The sequence below is a fragment of the Lagenorhynchus albirostris genome, chromosome 8 (genome assembly GCF_949774975.1).
Source record: "Lagenorhynchus albirostris chromosome 8, mLagAlb1.1, whole genome shotgun sequence".
In the NCBI taxonomy this organism is placed as follows: Eukaryota; Metazoa; Chordata; class Mammalia; order Artiodactyla; family Delphinidae; genus Lagenorhynchus; species Lagenorhynchus albirostris.
The window spans coordinates 65,053,123-65,075,639 of NC_083102.1; the positions used below are offsets into that span (position 1 = coordinate 65,053,123).

Genomic DNA, 22,517 nt, shown 5'->3' on the forward strand with positions numbered 1-22,517 from the left:
TTGGGAAAATTATTAGTTACTGATGAAAGTAATCATAGACATAAATTAAATGAGATAAATTTATATACAAGCGAACAAATTAGAATTCTTGTTATCTCAAAAAGTGGTCATGGATAGGGTCAAGAAAGCAGTTGTTTCTAAGAACAAGCTTCTTTATCTTAGTACTAGCACCCAGTGCTCCCACTGGTAGGCAGAATGGTAATCGTCATAGTAGATCAGGAAGAAGGTATATTTTTTGTTTAGGGTTTGGGTTTATCTCAGTTAGCATTAAAGCAATCAACTATTCAAAGGAGCAGTTATATTAGAGTGCAAGAGAGCTTTGCTTACTTGTTTCACACCTTGGTCCTACAAAACCATAAGGACAAGTGCAGAGATTTCCAGCCAAGCAGGTGCCACCATGTTGACAAGGTGGTCTACAGTTCTGCAGACACAGATTATGTTAAGTCAGCTCTTAATTAAGAAGAAGTTAGTTTATATTTATGAAGCACAGCCACCATAAAACCTTCTGGTAAGAGCAATTTGTAGTACACTCAGTTCTATTTTAGCATGAAATTTAGTTCTGTGGGATTGACTGTGAGTTCACACTCTAAAAACACCTATAAATCATCAGCATGCTTTGGTTTATAAAACTTTTGGTTAACTGGATGGAAATATACAATCTTAGGTTTCTTCTGAAAATTGAAACTTGGACTTAGGTATTCCTGCCCTACAAATAGTTATATTCCTATAATTATTTTCATATGCAATTAATATTGAATGTTTCTGTTAGTTCACTCCATTTACTGTAATTTGTTAATTTGTGCCTTGCCTTGTCACGAAAACATTTAACATTGCTCTCAGTTTATTAATAATTATACATCTACAATCTACTAAAATACATTCTTTTAAAATATTATTTAAAAAATAACAAATTTGTTTCCTTACAATATTATCCATTTTAGGAATGCCATTTCCTAAACTCTCCACTTAAGATTTCAACCAAGGCAATAAAATTATATGGCTATAGACATGTGTTTAAAAATCAGTTTTTAGGTTTCTTCCTACTATCTGATATCTTCTAATTATTTGGTATTTAAGAGTTTCTTGGAACCATGCCTGACAAGTTATTCAATAAGCATGTGTCCTTTGTTTGAAGCTAAAATATTTGTTAGGGATATGGTACCATATAACTAAAAATATAACAAAAAATTATTTCTGAAGATACTTTTACCAAGGATGAGTGAGCTACTGCTCTTTGACTCTCTGATTTTGTAAATTTAAGTTTTTAAAATCTTCAATAAATTATTTTTAATAAATATTAACAAACCTGGATTCCCTCACCAGCATTAATAAGTATATATTAATATGTACACAGTAAATGTGAATTATCTTTAAAAAAAGTTTTTAAAGAAAAGATTGAATTATTTTGGCTTTATTATTTGATTTTTAATTTGAATTATCACCTTCATCACAGGTAGCTCCACCATGTCCTGGGGGGCATTCACAAATGTTAGGCTTAATACATTTTCCATGGTTTCTGCAATCAGGATGACATATAGCTGTGTAGAATAAAGCTCATGGTTTAGAAATATCAATTATCCATTAAATTTGTTATGCAGACTAATGAGTGCTGTACCTACTGGTTTGGCAGTTAGAACCAGCGTAACCAGGTTTACGTTCGCATATGTTTGGGGCAACACACTCCCTGTTTTTTCCACATGGATGCCTACAAATGGCTGCAGAAATCAAGGGAAAAGGCTGAATTGTAGATACAGTATGTACACATTGCCTGTAAGCTTAATTGTATAATAAAAGTAAAATTCTCTGAAATTGAAAATTTTGGACATTGCTATTAAACAGTAACGACTGCATACATCCATAAAATTATTTTTTCCCCTTATATTTGTTTTACTACTAGAATGACTGAGGTAAATGATTAATAGGGTAAGAAAAACATACCATATGAGGAAATTACTCCCATAGCAAAACCTGATGTTGGAGATGGCTGCTAACCATAAATGGAATTACAGTCTTTCAGAGAGCAATGAAGTTTCAGATACCAATTAGGTAAACGTTGGTGAATGGCAGGGATAATCAGAACGTAAAACAGCAAGATGCCAGGACCACATCATAAGCTTATAGGTTCGTATTTCTTAAGCTTCTCTAACAACCTGAAATATTCTAACTATTAGTCATTTAACACTTCCTGAGGTAACTGAAATGCATGAGGTTTTTTTCTGTTTTATTTGCTAATAATAAGGAATTTTATACTATAAACATGTAAGAATTGAAGGTTATTATCATTATTCCTACAGAAGAAAGAAAAAATGAAGTTCCTCTAGGTAACTGAGAACAAAGGAATACTCCAACAGCTTTGTTGCTTAAGTTGGTCTCAAACAAATCAAAACACAAACAAAACAAAACAATAACAACAGAACAATATCAACAACAAAAAGTAGCTTCTAAGCCAGAAATTTGATTTGTATCAAAGAAAACAATGCTGATGATTGTGAAAAGAAGTAAACACTCCTTTCAAAATTAAAGTGATGCCTAACTTGTTTTATTCTCAAGAGGTGGAGGAATTACAGAGAAACCTAGTTTATACAAATAAGCAAATATGCCAAAATTAGTAATTTAAAGTGCTAAATACCCTCTGTGAGCTGAAAAGAACCCAAACCACAGTGTTATTCACACCATTATTTTATATCTAGCTGCTTATTGCCAGGAAAGTCAGTTAACCCTGTAAGGCTCTGCTTTCTCTTCTGTATAATGGGAAAAATAATACCCAGTATATGGGGTCCTTGTGGATTATATGACATAATTGATACAAAATTTTTTCCAAAGGCCCTAGAACACAGTAGGTACTTAATACATATATTTATAATGTATTATATAGTTATAATGCTATTTAATATTAACTTTATGAAAAAAATTAAGAAACATCAATATTTTTTTTGAAATGTGAAAAGAATATGCACAAATAGTAAATAAAATGAATAGAAATTAGTGAACTAAATAGAGTAAACAAAAATTAATCAATAGAAGAGCATATCTTCTTAAGTACTTAAACGTGAACTGGATAGTTTTCTTTTCTTTGTAAGTTTTGAAGAGTTTTCATACTACCTCTGCATTTGATACCATCTGCGTAATATCCAAAGGGGCAGCATCCACACTGGAAGTGACCATCTTTGATTGGCACACAGGAAACACCAAGAAAGCAAGGGGATTCAGCACAACTTAATATTTTGGTCAATCCAGGCTTTTCTGGCAAAATAGTGATGGCTCTAGTAAGTGATGATGCAAACCCATCCTAATACTGTGTGTAACCTTGGGGAGACCTGTTAGTTTGAGAATTATATCCTCCTGCCTCTGTTTGGATGGGGCCCTGGATAACATCCTTTACTTTGCCATGGAAACTATTCAGGTTAATGCTTAAAGAACTACGGTTGTTTGTAGGAACTTCCAACTCCTCCAGACTGAGGTTTGTACTGTGGGGGTATGATCCACATGTTCAAAATCTGATATCTGATGGGAAATAGCCTTCTTTGAATGATTCATTCGAGTTGTGACTGATTTTAATGAGAATTGTGAGATGTCGATTGTATCCAAGAACTTTTTCATAGTTGCAGAACTGTGGATAGAGCTTGCATCAATTAGTGAATGTTCTGTTGATAGTTGTTGCAAATTTATGTCTAAACAACCAAAAAAGAAAAAGAAATGTTAGTCAATAACATCTGTTAATGCTCTGCTCTCCCCACAGTATTTAACATTAGGTAATTCATTCCTTCATTTAATGTCTGTTACTTATATAAACACTATACTAAGATTCTTGCAGCAATAAGAAGTCATCACATGGTTCCTGCCTTCTAGGAACTTAAATAATCTATTTGGATATACAAGATAACACAGAATATTAAGCAGTATATTGACTACGTAAAATCTTAATATAAAGACAACATAGATAAGGCAAGCCATAGAGATAAAAAAGATAATTTCAAGTACACATTATGTAAAGGATCAGTGGCCAGAATATGTAAAGTACTCTTACAAATCAACAAAAAGTCAAAAGTTACAGATAATTAACAGAAAGGCAAATTTCAATGATTATTTGAAAAAAACAATTAAATAGATAACCCTTGGCAAGTTGTATCTGGAAAAAAAACAATGGAAAGATATAACTAAACTACTTTGAAGATGAGAAAACAGAAAAAAGTATATATATGAAAAGAATTTTAAATTATATAAGAATACTACATATAATTTTAAACTAAGAATTTGAAATCTCAATGAGATAAATGATTTTTTTGCAAAATATAAATGATTAAGTTGACTGAAGAAGAGATAGAGTAGATGATAGAAAAATTACTGTGAAAGAAATAGAAAAATAATCTATAATAACCTCCTAAGATGATGCCAGGACAGCTGATCTAATGGAAAAAAATTAACCAAATTTCAAGGAAAGAATATTTTACAGAACTGTTGCAACACACACAAAGAGATGAAACATAAACATTTTGTCAGAGTGGCATAATCTTATAGCCAATATTATTTATGAAAATACATAAAAATTTAAAATGAAATACTAGTATTTCATTTAAATCAGATCAAGTGCAGCAGTGTAGTTATATATTATCACATCAGGATAAAATAGACTTGTATCTCAACTAACATAATTATATCAAGATATTAGTGAAGAAAATAATATAAAATAATGTTGTAAAGTAATTTGATACATCAATTTTTTTTGTTAAAAACATTCTGAGAAAGTTAATCCATGGAAACATTAACAGAAATTGTAGCAAGTAATAATTGATCTGAAAAAGCATTTGATAAAATGTAAAACCCACTCATGACTTAAAACTAAAGAGAATTCTGAGAAAGCAATCAGTGAAAGGAAAATTCTAGCAGAAACCTACAGTGATATCATATTCACTGGTGAAACATGAGAAGAATTCCCATTGAAACCATTAAGAAACAAAGCTATTCCAATCCCTACACACTTTGAACTGAAGGTCCCAGCCACTACAATCACAGCCTAAGTTTGAGAACTGGGACAGGTCCATTAGATTGCTCAGGTTCAAGTCTTGCCTCTGTAATTTACAAACTCTGTAAATCTGAATAGAGTGCTTAACCCATAGACGCCTCTGTTTACTCATCTGTAAAATGGAAATAAGAAGAGTTACTATATATAGCTATCTATTAGGATCGAATGAAATAATATATTAAAAATATTTTCCTAATGCTGGCACATTATAAATACAGACAATCTTAGTTACTATAAGAAAGTAAATGAGAGACAAACTCAGTATTTGCAAAAAATATTATTTTACCTATAAAATTAAGAAGAGAATCAACTATAAAAAATAGTGTAAATAAGAGTATTTAGTAAGGCAACCAGATGCATGAATAATATTACAATCAAGATAGCTTTCCTATATTGCAGTAATAGACAGCACCTTGCAAAATGAACAAATGCAATGATATCTTGCAAGATAAACAGCTGATATTACAGTATGCAAAGGCATAAAGAAAGGTAATGAGAAATGTGGAAGACTGTTATGAAGACACTAATAGAGTATTATTGAATAAAACAAAGAGTTATAAAGAAAACACTATGAAGAAGAAAAGGCCTTATGAAATAATGAGCCTCTCATACGTTTAGAGTTTGAGTAGATGATGAATGACCAGGGATTTATAGAATGTAAGTTTGAAATGGTCACTTCCAACCATAAGCTTCTCTGAAATCACCTTAATTAATGATATAATTTGTTCATTACACAACATGAATCACTTTTCTAGAATATAAGCCAGAGGATTCAAAAGATTAGCAAGAAAAAGAATAATTTGTAAACTGCATTATGTAATCTTAGGTGAACTTTTTGAAAATAAAAATTCCTGACGAGTAAATACGGTAATCTTCTGGAAAACAAATGAGAGGTATTACTTGTCATTAGAGTTTAACTAAGACCATTACTTACTAGAGGCATTTCCATTTGTTGGCTTAACATTCCTCTCCCTCTGATTGGCATATATATATATATATTTTTTTTTTTTTTTTTTTTTTTTTTTTTGCGGTACGCGGGCCTCTCACTGTTGTGGCCTCTCCCGTTGCGGAGCGCAGGCTCAGTGGCCATGGCTCACGGGCCTAGCTGCTCCGCAGAATGTGGGATCTTCCCGGACCGGGGCACGAACCCTGTCCCCTGCATCAGCAGGCGGACTCTCAACCACTGTGCCACCAGGGAAGCCCCTGATGGGCATTTTTACCATCCTCTTCCTTAGTTACACTGTTGTCAGACCTTGTGAGAACCACAGTATGTGTAGTAAATTTATTTAAAAACTGTTTCAACTGTAAATGTATACATGAAAAACAGATCAGAATTAAACTGTTATAAAGCTAAAGCACTGTGAATAAGAACATAAAATAAAAATGTCACTTGGATTGAACTCCTTGCAAATTAGATCAGAGAACTAGCTTAAATGTCACATCTTCAGCAGATGCTTCTGTTAGGGACTGAATTGTGTTCCCCAAAATTTCTCTGTTGAAGTGCTAACCCTGAATGTGACTGTATTTGGAGACACTTTAAAGGAGGTTATTAAGGTTAAATGAAGTCATGAGAGTGGGGCACTAATTCTGTAGGAATGACGTCCGTCCTTATAAGAGGAGAAAGTACATGAAGAGTGTACATGTGAGGGTACAGTGAGAGAGCAGCCATCTGCAAACCAAGGAGAGAGGCCAGAAACCAATGTTGCTGGCAACTTAATCTCAAGCTTCCAGTTTCCAGAACTGTGACACAACCAGTTTCTGCTGTTTAAGTGACCCAGTCTGTGGTGTTTTGTTACAGCAGCCTGAGCTAACTAATGAATGTTCCTAGAGTCACACTCACCCACTCAATCAGTGTCACCCATCTGTGTTCATTCACAGAACTTTGTCCTTCACACTTATGTGTCTCTTTACTACACTAGTTAGGAACTTCAAGAATAAGAACTGCACTTTATTTTATAGTCATTGACTCTGGTGCCTGCCATAAAACAAAGTAACCAACAATAAAAAATTACTTTGTCTTAACAAGCATTTTCCTAAAATACACAAATGCCTCTGATAGGGTTAAGAAACTTACTAGTCACTCACGTGTAATGGAATTTGGTTCAATGTGCTTTTGTCTTAAATTCCACTTGATAAAGGTCTTATTGAGAAAATGGGCCACTGTTTGGAAAAGACGGATGTTAGATCACTTTAGTGCGCAGAGTGGAAGGTTCAGTATTTGAGACTGGATATTGATGTGAGTAGCTGAACTAGTAGGGAATTTCTCTCACCATCCTGCAGTGTGCTCTTCAAATCTGTATCTCCCGTGCTAGACAGGTCCACCGCAATTTGAAGCACCAGGTGATATCATGTAATTAATATATATTTTTCATCAAAATATGCCTTGTTTGCTTAATAATACCAAAGATACTGACGTTTTATTTATTTATTTATCTGTGCCAGGTCTTTGTTGCGGCATGCGGGATCTTCATTGCGGCATGCAGGATCTTTTTAGTTGCAGGATGTGGGATATTTATTGTGGCATGCATGCAGGATCCCTGACCAGGGATCGAATCCAGGCCCCCTGCACTGGGAGCACTTAGTCTTAGCCACTGGACTGCCAGGAAGGCCCCAAAGATACTGACGTTTTATAATTTACTTTTCTTTGACATTAACTTTTTATAATTTACTTTTGTCTTTGTAAGTTTTTAAAAGGTTGATATCCACCAATGTTTTTCCTCTTTTCTCTAATTCTAGGTGCTCTCCCTGGGAAGTTTCACCCCTGACTGGTGACCCTAAGAATTATATCTTTAACGTTATCCCCCTTCCTGAGCTCCACTTGGCTATTCCATAGTCACCTCAGTGTCTGTGTTTCCAAACTGAATTCCTTATCTTTCCTCTCCGAAACTATTTCTTCTTCCTCATATTTCATGTGTGTCTTAGTCAGCTCGAGCTGCCATTACAAAATATCAGAGTAGGTGGTTTAAACAACAGGAATTTATTTTCTAACCATTTTGGAGGGTGGGAAGTCCAAGATCAAGGTGCAGGCCCATTTGGTCCCCGGTGAGAGAGCTTTCTTCCTGCGTCCCGGACAGCTGCATTTTCCTCGTGTCCTCACCTGGCAGAGAGAGAAAGAGATTAAGTTCTCTGGTGTCTCCTCTTAGAAGGACACCAACCCTGTTGGATCAGAGCTTCTCCCTTATGACCTCATTTACCATTAACTACTTCCTTACTCCAAATACAGCCATATTGGGGGTTTAAGATTCAATATATGAATTTTGGGAGGACATGATTCAGTCCTTAGCAATATGAATGTCAATTCTGCCCACTCAATTTGCCTAAACCAAGCACTGTAACTCTCTCCCTCACCGTGCTAATCCCAATCGCTGACCAAGTACTGTCAACTTGCTTTCTTTTTTTTGAAGTATAGTTAATTTACAGTATTGTGTTAGTTTCAAGTGTATAGCATAGTGATTCAGTATTTTTGCAGATTATACTCCATTATAGATTATTAAAAGAAAATCGGTATGATTCCCTGTGTCACACAGTATACCTTGTTCCTTGTCTGTTTTACATATAGTAGTTTGTATCTATAATCCCATACCCCACATTTGTCCCTCCCAACTTCCCTCTCCCCTATGGTAACCACAAGTTTGTTTTTTACGTCTGTGAGTCTGTGGAAACAGACTCAACTTTCTTCTTTAGTGTCTTTTTCATCCTCATCTTAGGTCGGAATATCTTCATGCCTTTCCTATGTTTGTAATATTGTCTTAACTCTTCTTCCCACCTTCACACTTGTACAGTTCCTTACCTGCAAGTGGTCCATCCTCTACACTGCTCTTAAGTAGACTTTCTCAGATGTAAACCTTATCATGTTTCTCATAGTTTGTCAGTGATCTGTCCACTGGATACCCCTGCTACTCTTGTAGCAGTCCCCTTACCTTCTCTATTCCAAGCACACTGAATCCTTCTCAGTGCCCAAGGGGATGTTACATGCCTCTGTACCTTTGCTCATGCTGTTTCTTCTGCCTAGAATGTCTCTCTCTTGATCAGATACATCAGATTCAGCTGTAGTGATACTTCCTTTTAAAAACTTTTCCTTGTCCCTCAAGGTACTATTCCTACTATTCTCTCTAGACACTTCTATCGAAGGACACAGAACATCATATTGAACTATGTGATTACGTGTCATATTTGCTGCTACTATACTCAAACCTATTAGGTCAGAGGACATATCTTATATATTTCTGCATCCTCTGCATCTAGCTTAGTGCATGACCCTGAATGAATTCATGAGTACAAGAGAGAATGGAACTAAGTGACCTGAATTAATTAAATGCAGCAAAAACAGAAACAAAAACATTTCACGCCAGAAAATAGGGACTTTTACCATGACATATTTTTCCATCGCCGTAAAATGCTTTTGGACATGAACACAATGATAAGAACCAAAGGTATTGAGGCACTCTGCTCCTGAAAAGCAAGGCCTGGATTCACACTCATCAACATCTTCCTGGCAGTTTTTGCCTAAATAAAATATAGATTGAGAATTCAAATTATTTAATTTGAAAAACATTACATGTCAAATCAGAGATTCATTTCTTTTACTCTTTATGTATGTCCTGGTAACTCTCCCAAAGCTGTCATATATAAAGAGGAGAGAAGTGTACTGTTTAAAAAATTTACTATATAATTAAACATAAGGTTATTAATTAGATTCTATTTAACATTAAGCAAGACCCTTCAAGTTTAAAAGCTTTTCCCTATAAATAAGACTTAAGAAGGCCATTAATATTTTAAGGCAAAAATTATCATATTATAGCAGTAATTTGTACTTTGTTAAAAAACTCAATGATTCTTTAAGAAGTTATTAGAATGGTTGCCTGCTTAGCTTAAGGACAACAATTCAGTCCAGTTATTGAATTGGCTGTAAAAATCCATAAAAATTTTACAGTGTGCTAGGAAAGTCAGTCTTTCTTCAGTAAAAATTTTTGAGATGAGGTGTTGCTCTTTGAAATGTTTAACAACTTATTTGAATGAATATACTGACAGTCATTAATGATGGTAACCCCTATTATAGTAAAATCCATGAAGAAATCAACATCTGAATTCTTTCAAAGGTAGTCTGTAGCAAAATAGCCCCAAATAATGAAAATTTTTATTTTAGATATGCTGAAGAAAATTAGAAGACGTAAATGTCCTGCCTAGTTCTATTATTATGTTAAAATAGATGTCTTCAAGGAAAATATCATCTCAGTAACTGCACATTTACTTATTTAATATTTATATCTATTTTAATTAAAGAAAATATTGGTATGAGTTTTTTAAAAGCCTTGGGAAGTTAAAATTGTCAATCATATACTTATTTGGGGTTTCTGGAATCAGACATTTTGGAATAATTAATGAGTTAACAAATATTCTAACATTTCATTTGATTTCAACTCTTATGATATTTTTAAGTTAATGAATTATCATTAAATTTTTAAATGATAATTTTTATATTTCCCATGGCAAATTTCTTTATTATTCTATACTATATTTAAATAGTAATACATTTAAATATATTTCTACCTACCAAATATAGATAGAAATGTTTAGGAACCTGCAAAATACAATATAGACACAGAATATTGCCAAACTATAGAAATGAGCAAAAATTTAAGAGTATATGTAAGCAGGGCTTCCCTGGTGGCACAGTGGTTAAGAATCCGCCTGCCAGTGCAGGGGACACAGGTTCGAGCCCTGGTCCGGGAAGATCCCTCATGCTGCGAAGCAATGAAGGCCATGCGCCACAACTACTGAGCCTGTGCCCTAGAGCCCGCGAGCCACCACTACTGAGTCTGCGTGCCACAACTACTGAAGCCCACGCGCCTAGAGCCCGTACTCCACAACAAGAGAAGCCACCACAACGAGAAGCCCGCGTACCGCAATGAAGAGTAGTCCCCACTCGCGGCAACTAGAGAAAGCCCATGCACAGCAACAAAGACCCAACACAGACAAAAATAAATAAATAAAATAAGTCAATTTATTTTAAAAAAAGTTATGGAGCTGTTGATGGCCACGTTTTTCACTATGTGGAGAAAGCTAATATCTAATGAAAGGGAAAAATGAAACCCACAAACAGAGAAAAGCAGAACTGTGACAGATACACACACATACGCACACACACACACAAATGCAGACAAACTGAGTCTTTGTGGTGTTCAAGTCCCAAGTTTAAGCTTTTTTTCCTGAGAATTCAGCAGTCATACTCTATCCTGATTCTGTGAAAAATGCATTATCCTCATAATAAATATCATTTTTGCTCAAGCTAGTTCAATTGAATCTATGTAACTTAAACTAAATAAATTCTAACCAGTTCACCCTATATAATAACTCAATGGCATATCATATTTAAACTTTGAGTACTATTTTTCAGTATTGAAATGCATTGTTGTCTAAAGAAGAAAAGCAAGGATAATGTTCTGGGTACTGATAACTACACAGAAAACTAAAAAGATGTATCTTATTACTAAAATTGAGATTCAGATTTTTAAAAAATTTATGACTGTGTAATTCTTTCAGTGGCTCAGAAATAGTAAGTGTGCTGATGCTTTAATATTGTAGGTCAGCAGGAAAAAGAATGGAAGGCAAGAACACACTAGTCTGTGGCTAGTAGAAACTATGTTGCTGAAAGAGTGAGCCCTAGAACAAATCTCCGTATTTAAGGGAGTGTATACAGTCTGGTCTAGCAGATACATCAGTGGTTCCCTTCTAGCAGAGGGGAATGACAACAATGTCTCAGGGTAGTCATGATGTCGACACTTAGATGGGTACAGGGTCTCTTGGTTTTGTGTGTAGAAACAAGACTCCAGGCAATGACTGGGAATTTAGGGGTTATTTCCACCCCTCTGTGTGGAGAGCCTACCCCAAATGAGGAATAAACAGGGTTCTATTTCTTTTCCATTCATCAATATTTTGGGAATATCTATAGGTACTGAGGATATTCTGATGAAAAGAGATCACAGAGAAAAAGACAAACAATAAAACATTTTCTTATTGCTATAACCAAGATTCAAATAAGGTGTAATGAGAGAGAAAGAAGCCACTAAGTCTAACCAGCACAGTCACGAAGCCTTTGAAAAAGAAGACAGCACTTCTCTTGAAAGTAAAAAAGGAGACTGCCATTTGGACACTGGGAGCAGAAACAGAGTGAGTGCGAGTTAGCAAGGTTGGAGTGAACACCATGTGAAAAGACAGCGATGCATGAAATAGCATGGGATTTTCCTAGAGCACATGCAGGAAGTTCAAGCCTCTAAAAACAGACAAGAGCTGGATCATGAAGGGCCATTTGTTTCTAGGATAACAACTTGGATTTAATCCTATAAGTAAGTTGTTTAAAAATTGGATTCTGTAAAGTCCTAGCAGCTTTGGGGGAGAGTGAAGGAAATGATTGGGTGGTTGGCTCTCTGGCTAAAAACTTGTCTAAAATTATTACTGCAAAAGTAGAAAAGAACATACATAATGTGCTAGTATTCATATAAAAAAAGAAGGAATTTACCTTCTCCTTTGTGCAAAAGAAACACAGTAAGGAAAAACTAGAAAATAATGAGAGTGGATACCTTCAGGGGATGGATGGGAACAGGATGGAGAGAAGGGGTAATGGGAAGAGGGTAATGGGAAGAGGGATAGTGACATTTCTCTGTGTTGTATACCTGTTGTATGGCATCAAGTGTTAGAACCATGATAATATTTCACATACCTTCCAAATAAGTATATAACTAAAATCAACCAGAGTGTGAAGGAAATTCACAATGGAATATAAATATTAAAAAATAAACCTAATTGTATTACAAATAAAATACATAAACATTCTAAACGGGGTGAGAAAGAAAATAGTTAATCTATGTAAGATTGTTTTGGCTAGTGAATATATTTTCTTCCTTTCTATAGTGCTGTATAGTGTTAATGAATTCCAGAGTGTACTCTTTATTGATAAGCTATTTGGAGGAGGGAAGTAGTATGAGAAAAATATCACAGGAAAATATATATCTGAAAGTAAGAATAAAATGTACTTTCCAAGAAAATATAAACCTATAAAATTCTCTCTTGTCAAATTGCTTAATTATAGTGTGATGTCATATGGTTTATTCTGCCAAGAACAATGTAATGACAACTCTCTTGAGCGACTTTGAAGTGAATGAAATAATACATATATATTACATTTTCTATTATGTGTCTTATTTCATTGGGGTTAGAATATTTCATGGCTCATTTAGAAAGGCTCTGCTCATAAAATCAGGAAATAAACATAGTTCTTGTGTATAACTATTTGATAAAGACACAAACAAAAGTTATTTCCTTCTTAAATTCTCAATCTCAGAATCAATTTAGAGAAAAGGTAAAAAGAATGCCAAAATATGATTTTCTGTTTTAAGTTTTTATCTTATCCATGTAATAAGTACTTTCTAAATTCAAAGTGCTTTCCTTAAAATAAAATTCCACTTAAATAAAGAAAAGGAAGACCATATAAATAATCATCAAAAATAAGGTGTACACAATGTTCATTGCAGCTCTATTTACAATAGCCAGGACATGGAAGCAACCTAAGTGTCTATCAACAGATGAATGGATAAAGAAGATGTGGCGCATATATACAATGGAACATTACTCAGCAATAAAAAGAAACGAAATTGAGTTATTTGTAGTGAGGTGGATGGACCTAGAGTCTGTCATACAGAATGAAGTAAGGCAGAAAGAGAAAAATACCGTATGCTAACACATATATATGGAATCTAAAAATTTTAAAAAATGTTCATGAAGAACCTAGGAGCAGGACGGGTATAAAGACGCAGACCTACTAGAGAATGGACTTGAGGACACGGGGAGGGGGAAGGGTAAGCTGTGACAAAGTGAGAGACTGGCGTGGACATATATACACTACCAAATGTAAAACCGATAGCTAATGGGAAGCAGCCGCATAGCACAGGGAGATTAGCTCTGTGCTTTGTGACCACCTAGAGGCGTGGGGTAGGGAGGGTGGGAGGGAGACGCAAGAGGGAAGAGATATGGGGATATATGTATATGTGTAGCTGATTCACTTTGTTATAAAGCAGAAACTAACACACCATTGTAAAGCAATTATACTCCAATAAAGATGTTAAAAAAAAAAAGGTGTAATTTGATACACCATTGTTCAAACTGAGTGATCATGTCTGTCTTTGGTGGTCTCAAGAAAGAAAAAGGCTATTTTTTTTTTTTTTGGTAATTCTCCCATATGAAATCCATAGTAAAGGAAATATAAAGGATGAGCACAATTTGTCCGAACTTTCTGGTTTGTAAAGGGGAATTGTTCCTATCTCTAAATCCTATAATTCATGCAGAGTCTTATATAAAAATGACCTCCGTTCTTTGTGTTTTTACATTTCAGTAAATACAGAAGCTTATATATCAAGTTTGATATTATTTTAGTTTCTGATTATGGCTTAAATAGTGAGTCAATACCTCAATAAAAATTATATAAAACAGTTTAATAGAGTTGGCAAATAGGGAAGATTTAAGGTTAAGCAACTTAATAATTTTCCTGTTCAGCTCTCTGAGGATATGACATCCTTTGGGATTATGTTGCTAATTGATACTCCAAATTAATCTAAGAAAATTAATCTGAATAACTCATAAACTTAATTGTTGTCAACATTATAATTAACATACCTTCAGTTTAGTAACTTCACATTTAATTGAAGGTGATTCTTTGAAGCCTTGACCAAAAACTCTCACCATCATACAGTTATATTTTTGAATATTACACAATCCAGCATTCTCAAGTTCTATAATTTCAGGAACCTTGTCTTTGGAAAAAATAGGACATATTTGCTTTAATTCCAGAAAACTAATTATTTTTCAAGGCCAAAATTAAAAGCATATATAAACTAATATTTTAAAGTCTACCCCCAATAATATTTAGTACATTAATTAAACTGTTACATGTTAAGAGTGATCTGGTATTAAAAGAAGTGTTACCTACTATTCAACTCAATAGAAATAGCATTACAGATACTACCAGTGCCTAACTATACAGGTTTAATTAGTGTTTTAATAATATTTGATACCAAATAAGTATGAGTACTAACAAATTACTTCTACCATGGCCTATGTTTTGGTTTTACGATTTTGCTTTATGTCATAGAGATAGATTATAGAAAAAGTGCTTTTGTAATAATATAGTGTACTTAGCAATGTGATGTATTAAAATTTTTTCTTTAAATTCTTAATTTGTTTTAGAAAAGAATTATCAAAATTTGTGCATGCTGTTGTCCCAGTACTGTTGATATTTTTGTGTATTATTGCTCTCCTACATGCTACCATAATCTTAGGTGTACTTCTCAGTCATAGGAGAAAAAATTTCTTTTATCAGTCAGTTAACTGACCTTCATATGGTTATTTCTGTGGTTCTGGTCTTGGTAAGATCATTCATTATGAGCAAGATCTGGTGGTCAAAATAGATAAATGCAGTATAAAAACAATTGAGTCCTTTGTCTAAGTAGTGGCAAAATCCAAGTGAATATAACTTTAATAGCAATAGGATATAAAAATCCGGTTACATGTATTCAGAACCCTAAAATATTTACGAAAAATTTAAAAAACACGTATAATTCTTTCATATATTCAACAGATGTTTACTGAGCAACATCTATTTTTCTGGTGTTATTCCAAATATTGGAGATATAGTAATGAACAAAATAGTCCCTGCCTTCATGTAACTTACATTCTAATATGGGAGGACAAAAAAACAAACCAATGAAAAAATAAAGTGTATCACGTAAGTGTTTTTGAGGTAATGGGGAAAAAGCATATAAACTATATTAAGGGAGATAAAGGCCATGGGGTTGTGTGAGAAAAACTACTTTATTTAGAATGATGATGGAAGGATTCTATGATAATATGATATTTGAATAGAGAAGAGAAGGAAGTCAGTCATGAAGATATGTGGTAGAATGTGCCAGTGAGAGGGAGCAGTAAGTGCAAATGTTCTGATGTAGAAGCAGACTTGGCCTTTTTTGAGGAACAGCAAAGCAACCACTAGAGAACTCTGGAAAGTAATGACCTATGGAGACAATGGTAGATGAATTCAGTGAGAGAGGAGTCTCAGACTATATGTAGAATAGTAAACAGAATTTTCTAGGCCATAGTAGGGCCTGCCAATTTTATGCTGAAGGAGATGAAGAGCTAACAGAAGGATTTAAGCAGGGGAGTAATACGATCTGACTTACATTTCAAAGGAATCACTTTAGCTGCTGCATGGAGAATAAACTTTGAGAGAATCTATAATAATCCAGGGAGAGAGAATAGTGGCTTGGACTAAGCTGATAGCAGGGAAAGATATGAAATTCTTTGAAGCTAGAGCTGGATTTGCTGCTAATGGATCAAATATGAGGCTTGATATAAAAAGAAAAGTCAGTGACTACAAGTTTTTAATGTGAACAATTAGAGGAATGAAGTTTGCATTTACTGAGATAGAAAAGGGCAGATGGGTGGTGGTAGGAGCAAAATCAGGAGTTACTGGTTTAATAGTTAAGAGAATCAAATTGACTTTTTGAAATGTCTTTCTCTAATATATTGGGACAAAATAATTTGTACCATTTAGATAGGTTAGAGAAAAAAATTAAGCATATTAGTAAAATTAGCAAAATATAAACAGTGCTTCAAAAATACTAAATTTGAGTTCTAGAAGAATGATTATCCTCTGCAAGTAGAGGGATCAGCTATGTGCAAAGGCCCTGAGGTCAAGAGAACTGGCATTGTAAGGAACAGCACAGAAACCAAAGTGGGTGGAGTGGAATGAGTGAGGGTGATAGTAGTAGGGGATGAGTCTCAAGAGATATTGTGTGCCTGATCACATTGTGTCTTATAGGCCATTATAAGTACTTCAGCTTTTATTCTAAGATGAGACTGTTTTGGAATATTATTAACATATTGATTAATATAATTTGGGTTCTTTTCCATATATAATCTGAATAAAGCCTGTTAGGATACTGAAGGTAAAAAAGAACAAAGAAGGTTTCATAATTAAATAACATACACAAGATCAAAGTTGGAGTGTATTTACTTACTGTGTGAATCACTGCAATCATAGGAACTAAAGCCTGGGGAGCATGCACATCCCCATTCCATACACTGCCCATGGCCACTGCATAAATTGGGGCATTTTAATGACAAGAGAATGTCTTTAATTGACTTGATGTATTCTTCTCTGTTATATTTCCCCTCTTCCAAAATCCTCTTTTCACATTCATTTTCTAAAAGGGCCACACCTGCTTCTGCCCAGCTAAGATGATCTTTTAGGAGAACATCCTTAAAACACATCTCGATCACACTGTCTAGTCTCTTGCCAAGAAAGGCAAGACAGTGCATTCCTATGCTGGAGTTGGCAAGAGTGTGCTGGCATAGTGCCGATGTGCTGTATTCGGTGTGGCCAGATGGTGTGGGCCACGTGGGGACAAACTCTTGGTGGACATCCTCAGTATGGTCCTCAGGGAAAAAGTAAGTAAACTCTTCTAGGTCACTTTGGCTGAGACTTTGAAAAGCAAACAAAGGAAGAAACTCACTGAAGTTTTGCTGTTTCCATCTGTTTTGTCGATCCCACCTTATTTCTTGGCTGTGATTACCCTTGTCCTGTGTACGTCTCCCCTTGTCCAAAGTTTTTGATGCATCTTGTTTTTCATTCCCAGGATGTTTTTGTAAATTTAAGTCCAGACTGGTTAGATTCACATGCTTTTTTTCTTGAGGAAAGAAATCCAAATTATTTTTTTCTCGAGATGTATGCTTGTTTATTCCTCTGACAGGAGCTTCTGAATTAATATATTCAGAGGTGACATCTAGCTCTTATCAAGGAAGCGAATTTGACATGTTTGGGGTCTTTGCAAGCTGAAACAATCTCTGATTGAGAAACACTTTCCAGATGATTAGAAGATGGATACAATGAAGTAGTGTCCATTGAGTAGCTACAATAGGATTGTTTTCTAGGTGATGGCAGAGAAACTGGCATTGTGTCAAACATGCTTTTTTCCTGGTAAAATCCTTCCAGATGGAAAACAGAAAAGAATAGTAATTTGGACAAGAACAATTTTTTCTCAGTAACGTGTTGCAAAAAAAGCAGAGCGTTGAGTCACCCACCACTCATGTTAAGTCAAATATTAATATAATAACAAACGAAAATAAGTTACTTTCTTACCTCCATTCATTAATAAAAGCAACACAATTATTAAAAGTTTGATCAATTTTGGGGCTTCACTGGTGGCGCAGTGGTTGAGAGTCCGCCTGCCGATGCAGGGGACACGGGTTCGTGCCCCGGTCCGGGAAGATCCCACATGCCGCGGAGCGGCTGGGCCCGTGAGCCATGGCCGCTGAGCCTGCGCGGCCGGAGCCTGTGCTCCACAACGGGAGGGGCCGCGACAGTGCGGGGCTTGTGTACCGCAAAAAAAAAAAAACAAAAAAAACCCTAAGAAATTGACTTTAGGACTCTACTCTTAAATAAACTGAAGACTCTGTTCAGTTTTTATCAGTTTTCCATGAATGTTCTTTTCTGTTTCAGTTATCCAATCCAGGATATCTTCATAATGTATTACTCGTGTTTCCTTAGTCCTCTCCAATATTTGACAATTTCTTACTCTTTCATGGTTTTCCATGATTTTGACACTTTTGAATAGTACTATTCACGTATTTTGTAGAATATTTCTCAATTTGGGTTTATATGAATTTGATCATGATTAGACTGGGATTATGACTTTGAGGAAGAATACAACAAAGGAGAAGTGTCCTTATTGAGTGTTATTAGTAGATAAATGGTATCACTATACATTATCACTGCTGATATTAACTGTTGATACTTTCACATTAACAGATAGTTTTGAGGATTTGAACATCTTGGCAAAGAACCCTGAACAAATCTGGCCAATTTAAACCAGAAATTTAGCCTCATTTTAGCAATAATAGCAAACCAAATCTCTTACTGAGATTTGCATTAGCTCCATACATCCCATCCAGAGGATGGCACAAACACACCAACACACAGAGTTCCATCACTAGCAGTTCATGTGTATTAAACATGTTTTCTTACCTTCTGCACAATATCCCATACATCCCTGAGTGGGTTGTAGTAAGTACACAAAAAACTTTCCACAGTTTCTTATGGACACTGGGATTTGAAAAAGACAGAAGTCTTTTGTAGTGCTGAACAAAAACTGCCATGTGTATAGCTATAATCACTCCTTCTATTCAACATTTTCCTGGAAACCCTAACCAATATAGTAAGGTGAGAATAATTTTTAATTTATAAGGATTGAAAGGAAGAAATAAACTTTTATTATTCTCTGATGATAAGATTCGCTCTGTTGAAAATGCAAAAGAATATATAGAGAATTATAGGGAATTTAGCAAGTTTGCTAGGTACAAAAATCAATGTAAAATCAACTATAATTCTGTACAATAGTACCAGTTAGGAAGTAAATTTTTTTAAAAAAATAGTATTTACAATAGTGCCAATAAAAATACAAATAGGAATAAATTAAAAGGTATAAAACACCTTTGAGGTGAAAATTATGAAACTTTATGAACAATGTTAAAGAAAATCTGAATAAGTAGAGGAGCATACTGTATTAATGGATTGGAAGACTCAATATCCTAAAGTTGACAGCTCTTTCCAAATCCTTCTATCAATTGAGAACAATTTCAATCACTGATATGTGGTATTTTATTTTTTATTTATTTTTTAAATGGAAGTACAGTTGATTCACAATGTTGTGTTAGTTTCAGGCATACAGCAAAGTGATTCAGATGTATAGATGTATACATCTATAAATATATTTATTCTTTTCCAGATTCTGTTCCCTTATAGGTTATTACAAAATATTGAGTATAGATCCCTGTGCTGTACAGTAGGTCCTTGTTATCTATTTTATATGTAGTACTGTGTATATGTCAATCCCAAACTCCTAATTTATCTCCCTCCTTTCCTCTTTGGTAACCATAAGTTTGTTTTCTATGTCTGTGGGTCTATTTCTGTTTTGTAAATAAGTTCTTTTGTAACATTAAAAAAAATATTTTGTAGATGTGTCTTACCCCTTTCGCCCCCGGAGTGAGATTTTTGACAGTGTTTTCAACCCATTTTGTCAAATTATAAGCATATTTTTCTTAAGACATGGCATAAACTTTGTTTAATGTAAAACTTGTTTCTGAACATGTTTTGAAGGGAGTTTTTTTTTAGTTTTTTTTTTTTTTTTTTGCGGTATGCAGCCCTCTCACTGTTGTGGCCTCTCCCGTTGCGGAGTACAGGCTCCGGACGCGCAGGCTCAGCGGCCATGGCTCACGGGCCCAGCCGCTCCGTGGCATGTGGGATCTTCCCGGACCGGGGCATGAACCTGTGTCCCCTGTGTCGGCAGGGGGACTCTCAACTACTGTGCCACCAGGGAAGCCCTGAAGGGAGTTTTTAAAAATCAAAAACATGTTTATACCTGAAAATAAAGTGCTATAAACAACAACAAAAAAAACTGCCATGTGGCACAAGCTGTCAATTGCTTGATCTCCCCAGGTAGAGGTAGTGTTTCTGAATCGTTCAGAGACAGGCAGATGGGGGCCAGTGTTGCGCAGTGGTTCATCTTTTGGATCAGAGAAAACAAAAGTTGAAAAGCCAGTTTTTTTCATACATGGTAGATAAATCAACTTTGCATTTTCTTTTACACAACCTTTAAAATATTAAAGTAATAATCATTTAAAAAAATCTAATAACTTGTACCCATAACATAAAAGAAGTAGTAACTTCATGGAAGAGTAAATTTAAGGGTACATCCCTCATAATTAATATAATCTTTTTCAATTAAAATACCTTTATTCCATTTATTACATTTGTTTTGTGAACAAGAGAAGTTCAGTATCAGTTCATGAAATAGCTGATACATCTAAGACAAGTCAATCTGAAGTCATCTTAATATACAGCACAAAGATAAGCTGATCTTGGAGATTTCTTGAAAAATTTCTGGAAATAGTATATGTAAGAAGTTAGTGCACAGTAGAGGAGGCATCAAAAATCAGGGGAGGAAGAAGACAGGATTGCTCAAAATTTGGTGATGGACCAACAGGCTCGCAATTTGGGAAAAAAATGAGGTTAAAGCCTCACTTGAAGCCAAATTTGGATATCTTTCCTGAGTTCTTTTTACATTACATACCTAAAAAGGAAAATAATTCCCACTTATGCATAATTTTTTTTTTTTTTGCGGTACGCGGGCCTCGCACTGTTGTGGCCTCTCCTGTTGTGGAGCACAGGCTCTGGACGCGCAGGCTCAGCGGCCCAGCTGCTCTGTGGCATGTGGGATCTTCCTGGATCGGGGCACGAACCCATGTCCCCTGCATCGGCAGGCGGACTCTCAACCACTGCGCCACCAGGGAAGCCCTTCTGCATAATTCTTAAAATGTGGGTATCGATAAGGAAAATGAGCCTTCTATTAAGACATAATCCTTCTATTAAGCAGACAAGAACTGAAGCACTTAAAATATGCAGTATTTTACTGTTTGAAAGTTACTGAGGTTAAGTACCTGAGCCCTGGAGAGTGACAGCCTGTGATCAAAACTTGGTTGTCTGACCTGTTATCCAGGTGACTCTAGGTGTGTTACGCCTAAAAATATGTTTTCTGTATTATATGGTGGAAATCACGATGATAGGCTGTCTTCTATAAGATATTGTAAGTTAAAACACTTTGGTGGACTGTTGAACATTACATTAACTATTACTATTGTCAGAACAGAGAACCTTGGAATACTCCCTTTGATTAACTTAATCTTGATGCAAAATTAAAATAATATTGCAGCGTGATAAATAAATTGGTTGTAACAAGATTCAATCCTTATATGAAAAAATACTTAAGAAAAAGCACGTGTAGTTCACATTAGTGAGTTGATACCTCGACACATTTGGTTGGCATCTTAGCAGGTCTGTCAAAGAGGAGAAATCGATACCATCAGGGAGAAAGGGAGTGGTCACATATCAGGTCTTGAATGGCTAACTGCTGGAGGCCCAGGGAGTCAAAATTGACACTTCTATAAGGGCTCTGAAGAAACTGGTATCCCCCAGGAGAGCACCCCTGAGCTAGAATGGAAGGACAGATGATGTTATGTATTTTCTTCATTGACATAGTTCAGCCCTCGATTAAAACTGACTACTGAAACAAAAACAGAAAATAAACCTACAAGGGCATGTAAAGGCCATCTGAAATGTTATAATCTCTTAGTAGAACAAAGATGACAATATGCACTTTCCATAAATACAATAAGCCAATCAGCAAACTCTTTAGAATGTATTTTTGAGTTATTTGAGCTTCAAGGACTTTATTTTCATTTAATTTGGACAGGCAAAATTGCTGATTGCTGTTGAGTCAGGATTTGTTTATTCCTACCATCAGAAGGTATAGGCCTTACAAGGACTGCTCTTGAGAGTGAACCTCCAGATTTGAATGCAATTTCTGACCCTCCATGACCTGCTTTCTGC

The 22,517-nt window shown here is 35.1% G+C and overlaps 1 protein-coding gene across 1 annotated transcript in view; it reads right to left on the reverse strand.

The window, feature by feature from the left end:
- The window catches only part of VWDE (von Willebrand factor D and EGF domains), a 42,104-nt gene that overhangs the window by 11,298 nt on the left and 8,289 nt on the right, over positions 1-22,517 (reverse strand). Inside the window, 15 exon segments of the mRNA XM_060156178.1 lie at positions 328-421; positions 925-965; positions 1,443-1,538; positions 1,620-1,715; positions 5,958-5,995; positions 6,225-6,325; positions 14,693-14,829; positions 17,092-17,864; positions 17,866-18,044; positions 18,046-18,058; positions 18,213-18,266; positions 18,833-18,917; positions 19,098-19,228; positions 20,534-20,634; positions 21,934-22,118. Coding sequence (XP_060012161.1) covers positions 328-421; positions 925-965; positions 1,443-1,538; positions 1,620-1,715; positions 5,958-5,995; positions 6,225-6,325; positions 14,693-14,829; positions 17,092-17,864; positions 17,866-18,044; positions 18,046-18,058; positions 18,213-18,266; positions 18,833-18,917; positions 19,098-19,228; positions 20,534-20,634; positions 21,934-22,118 — 2,124 coding nt within the window.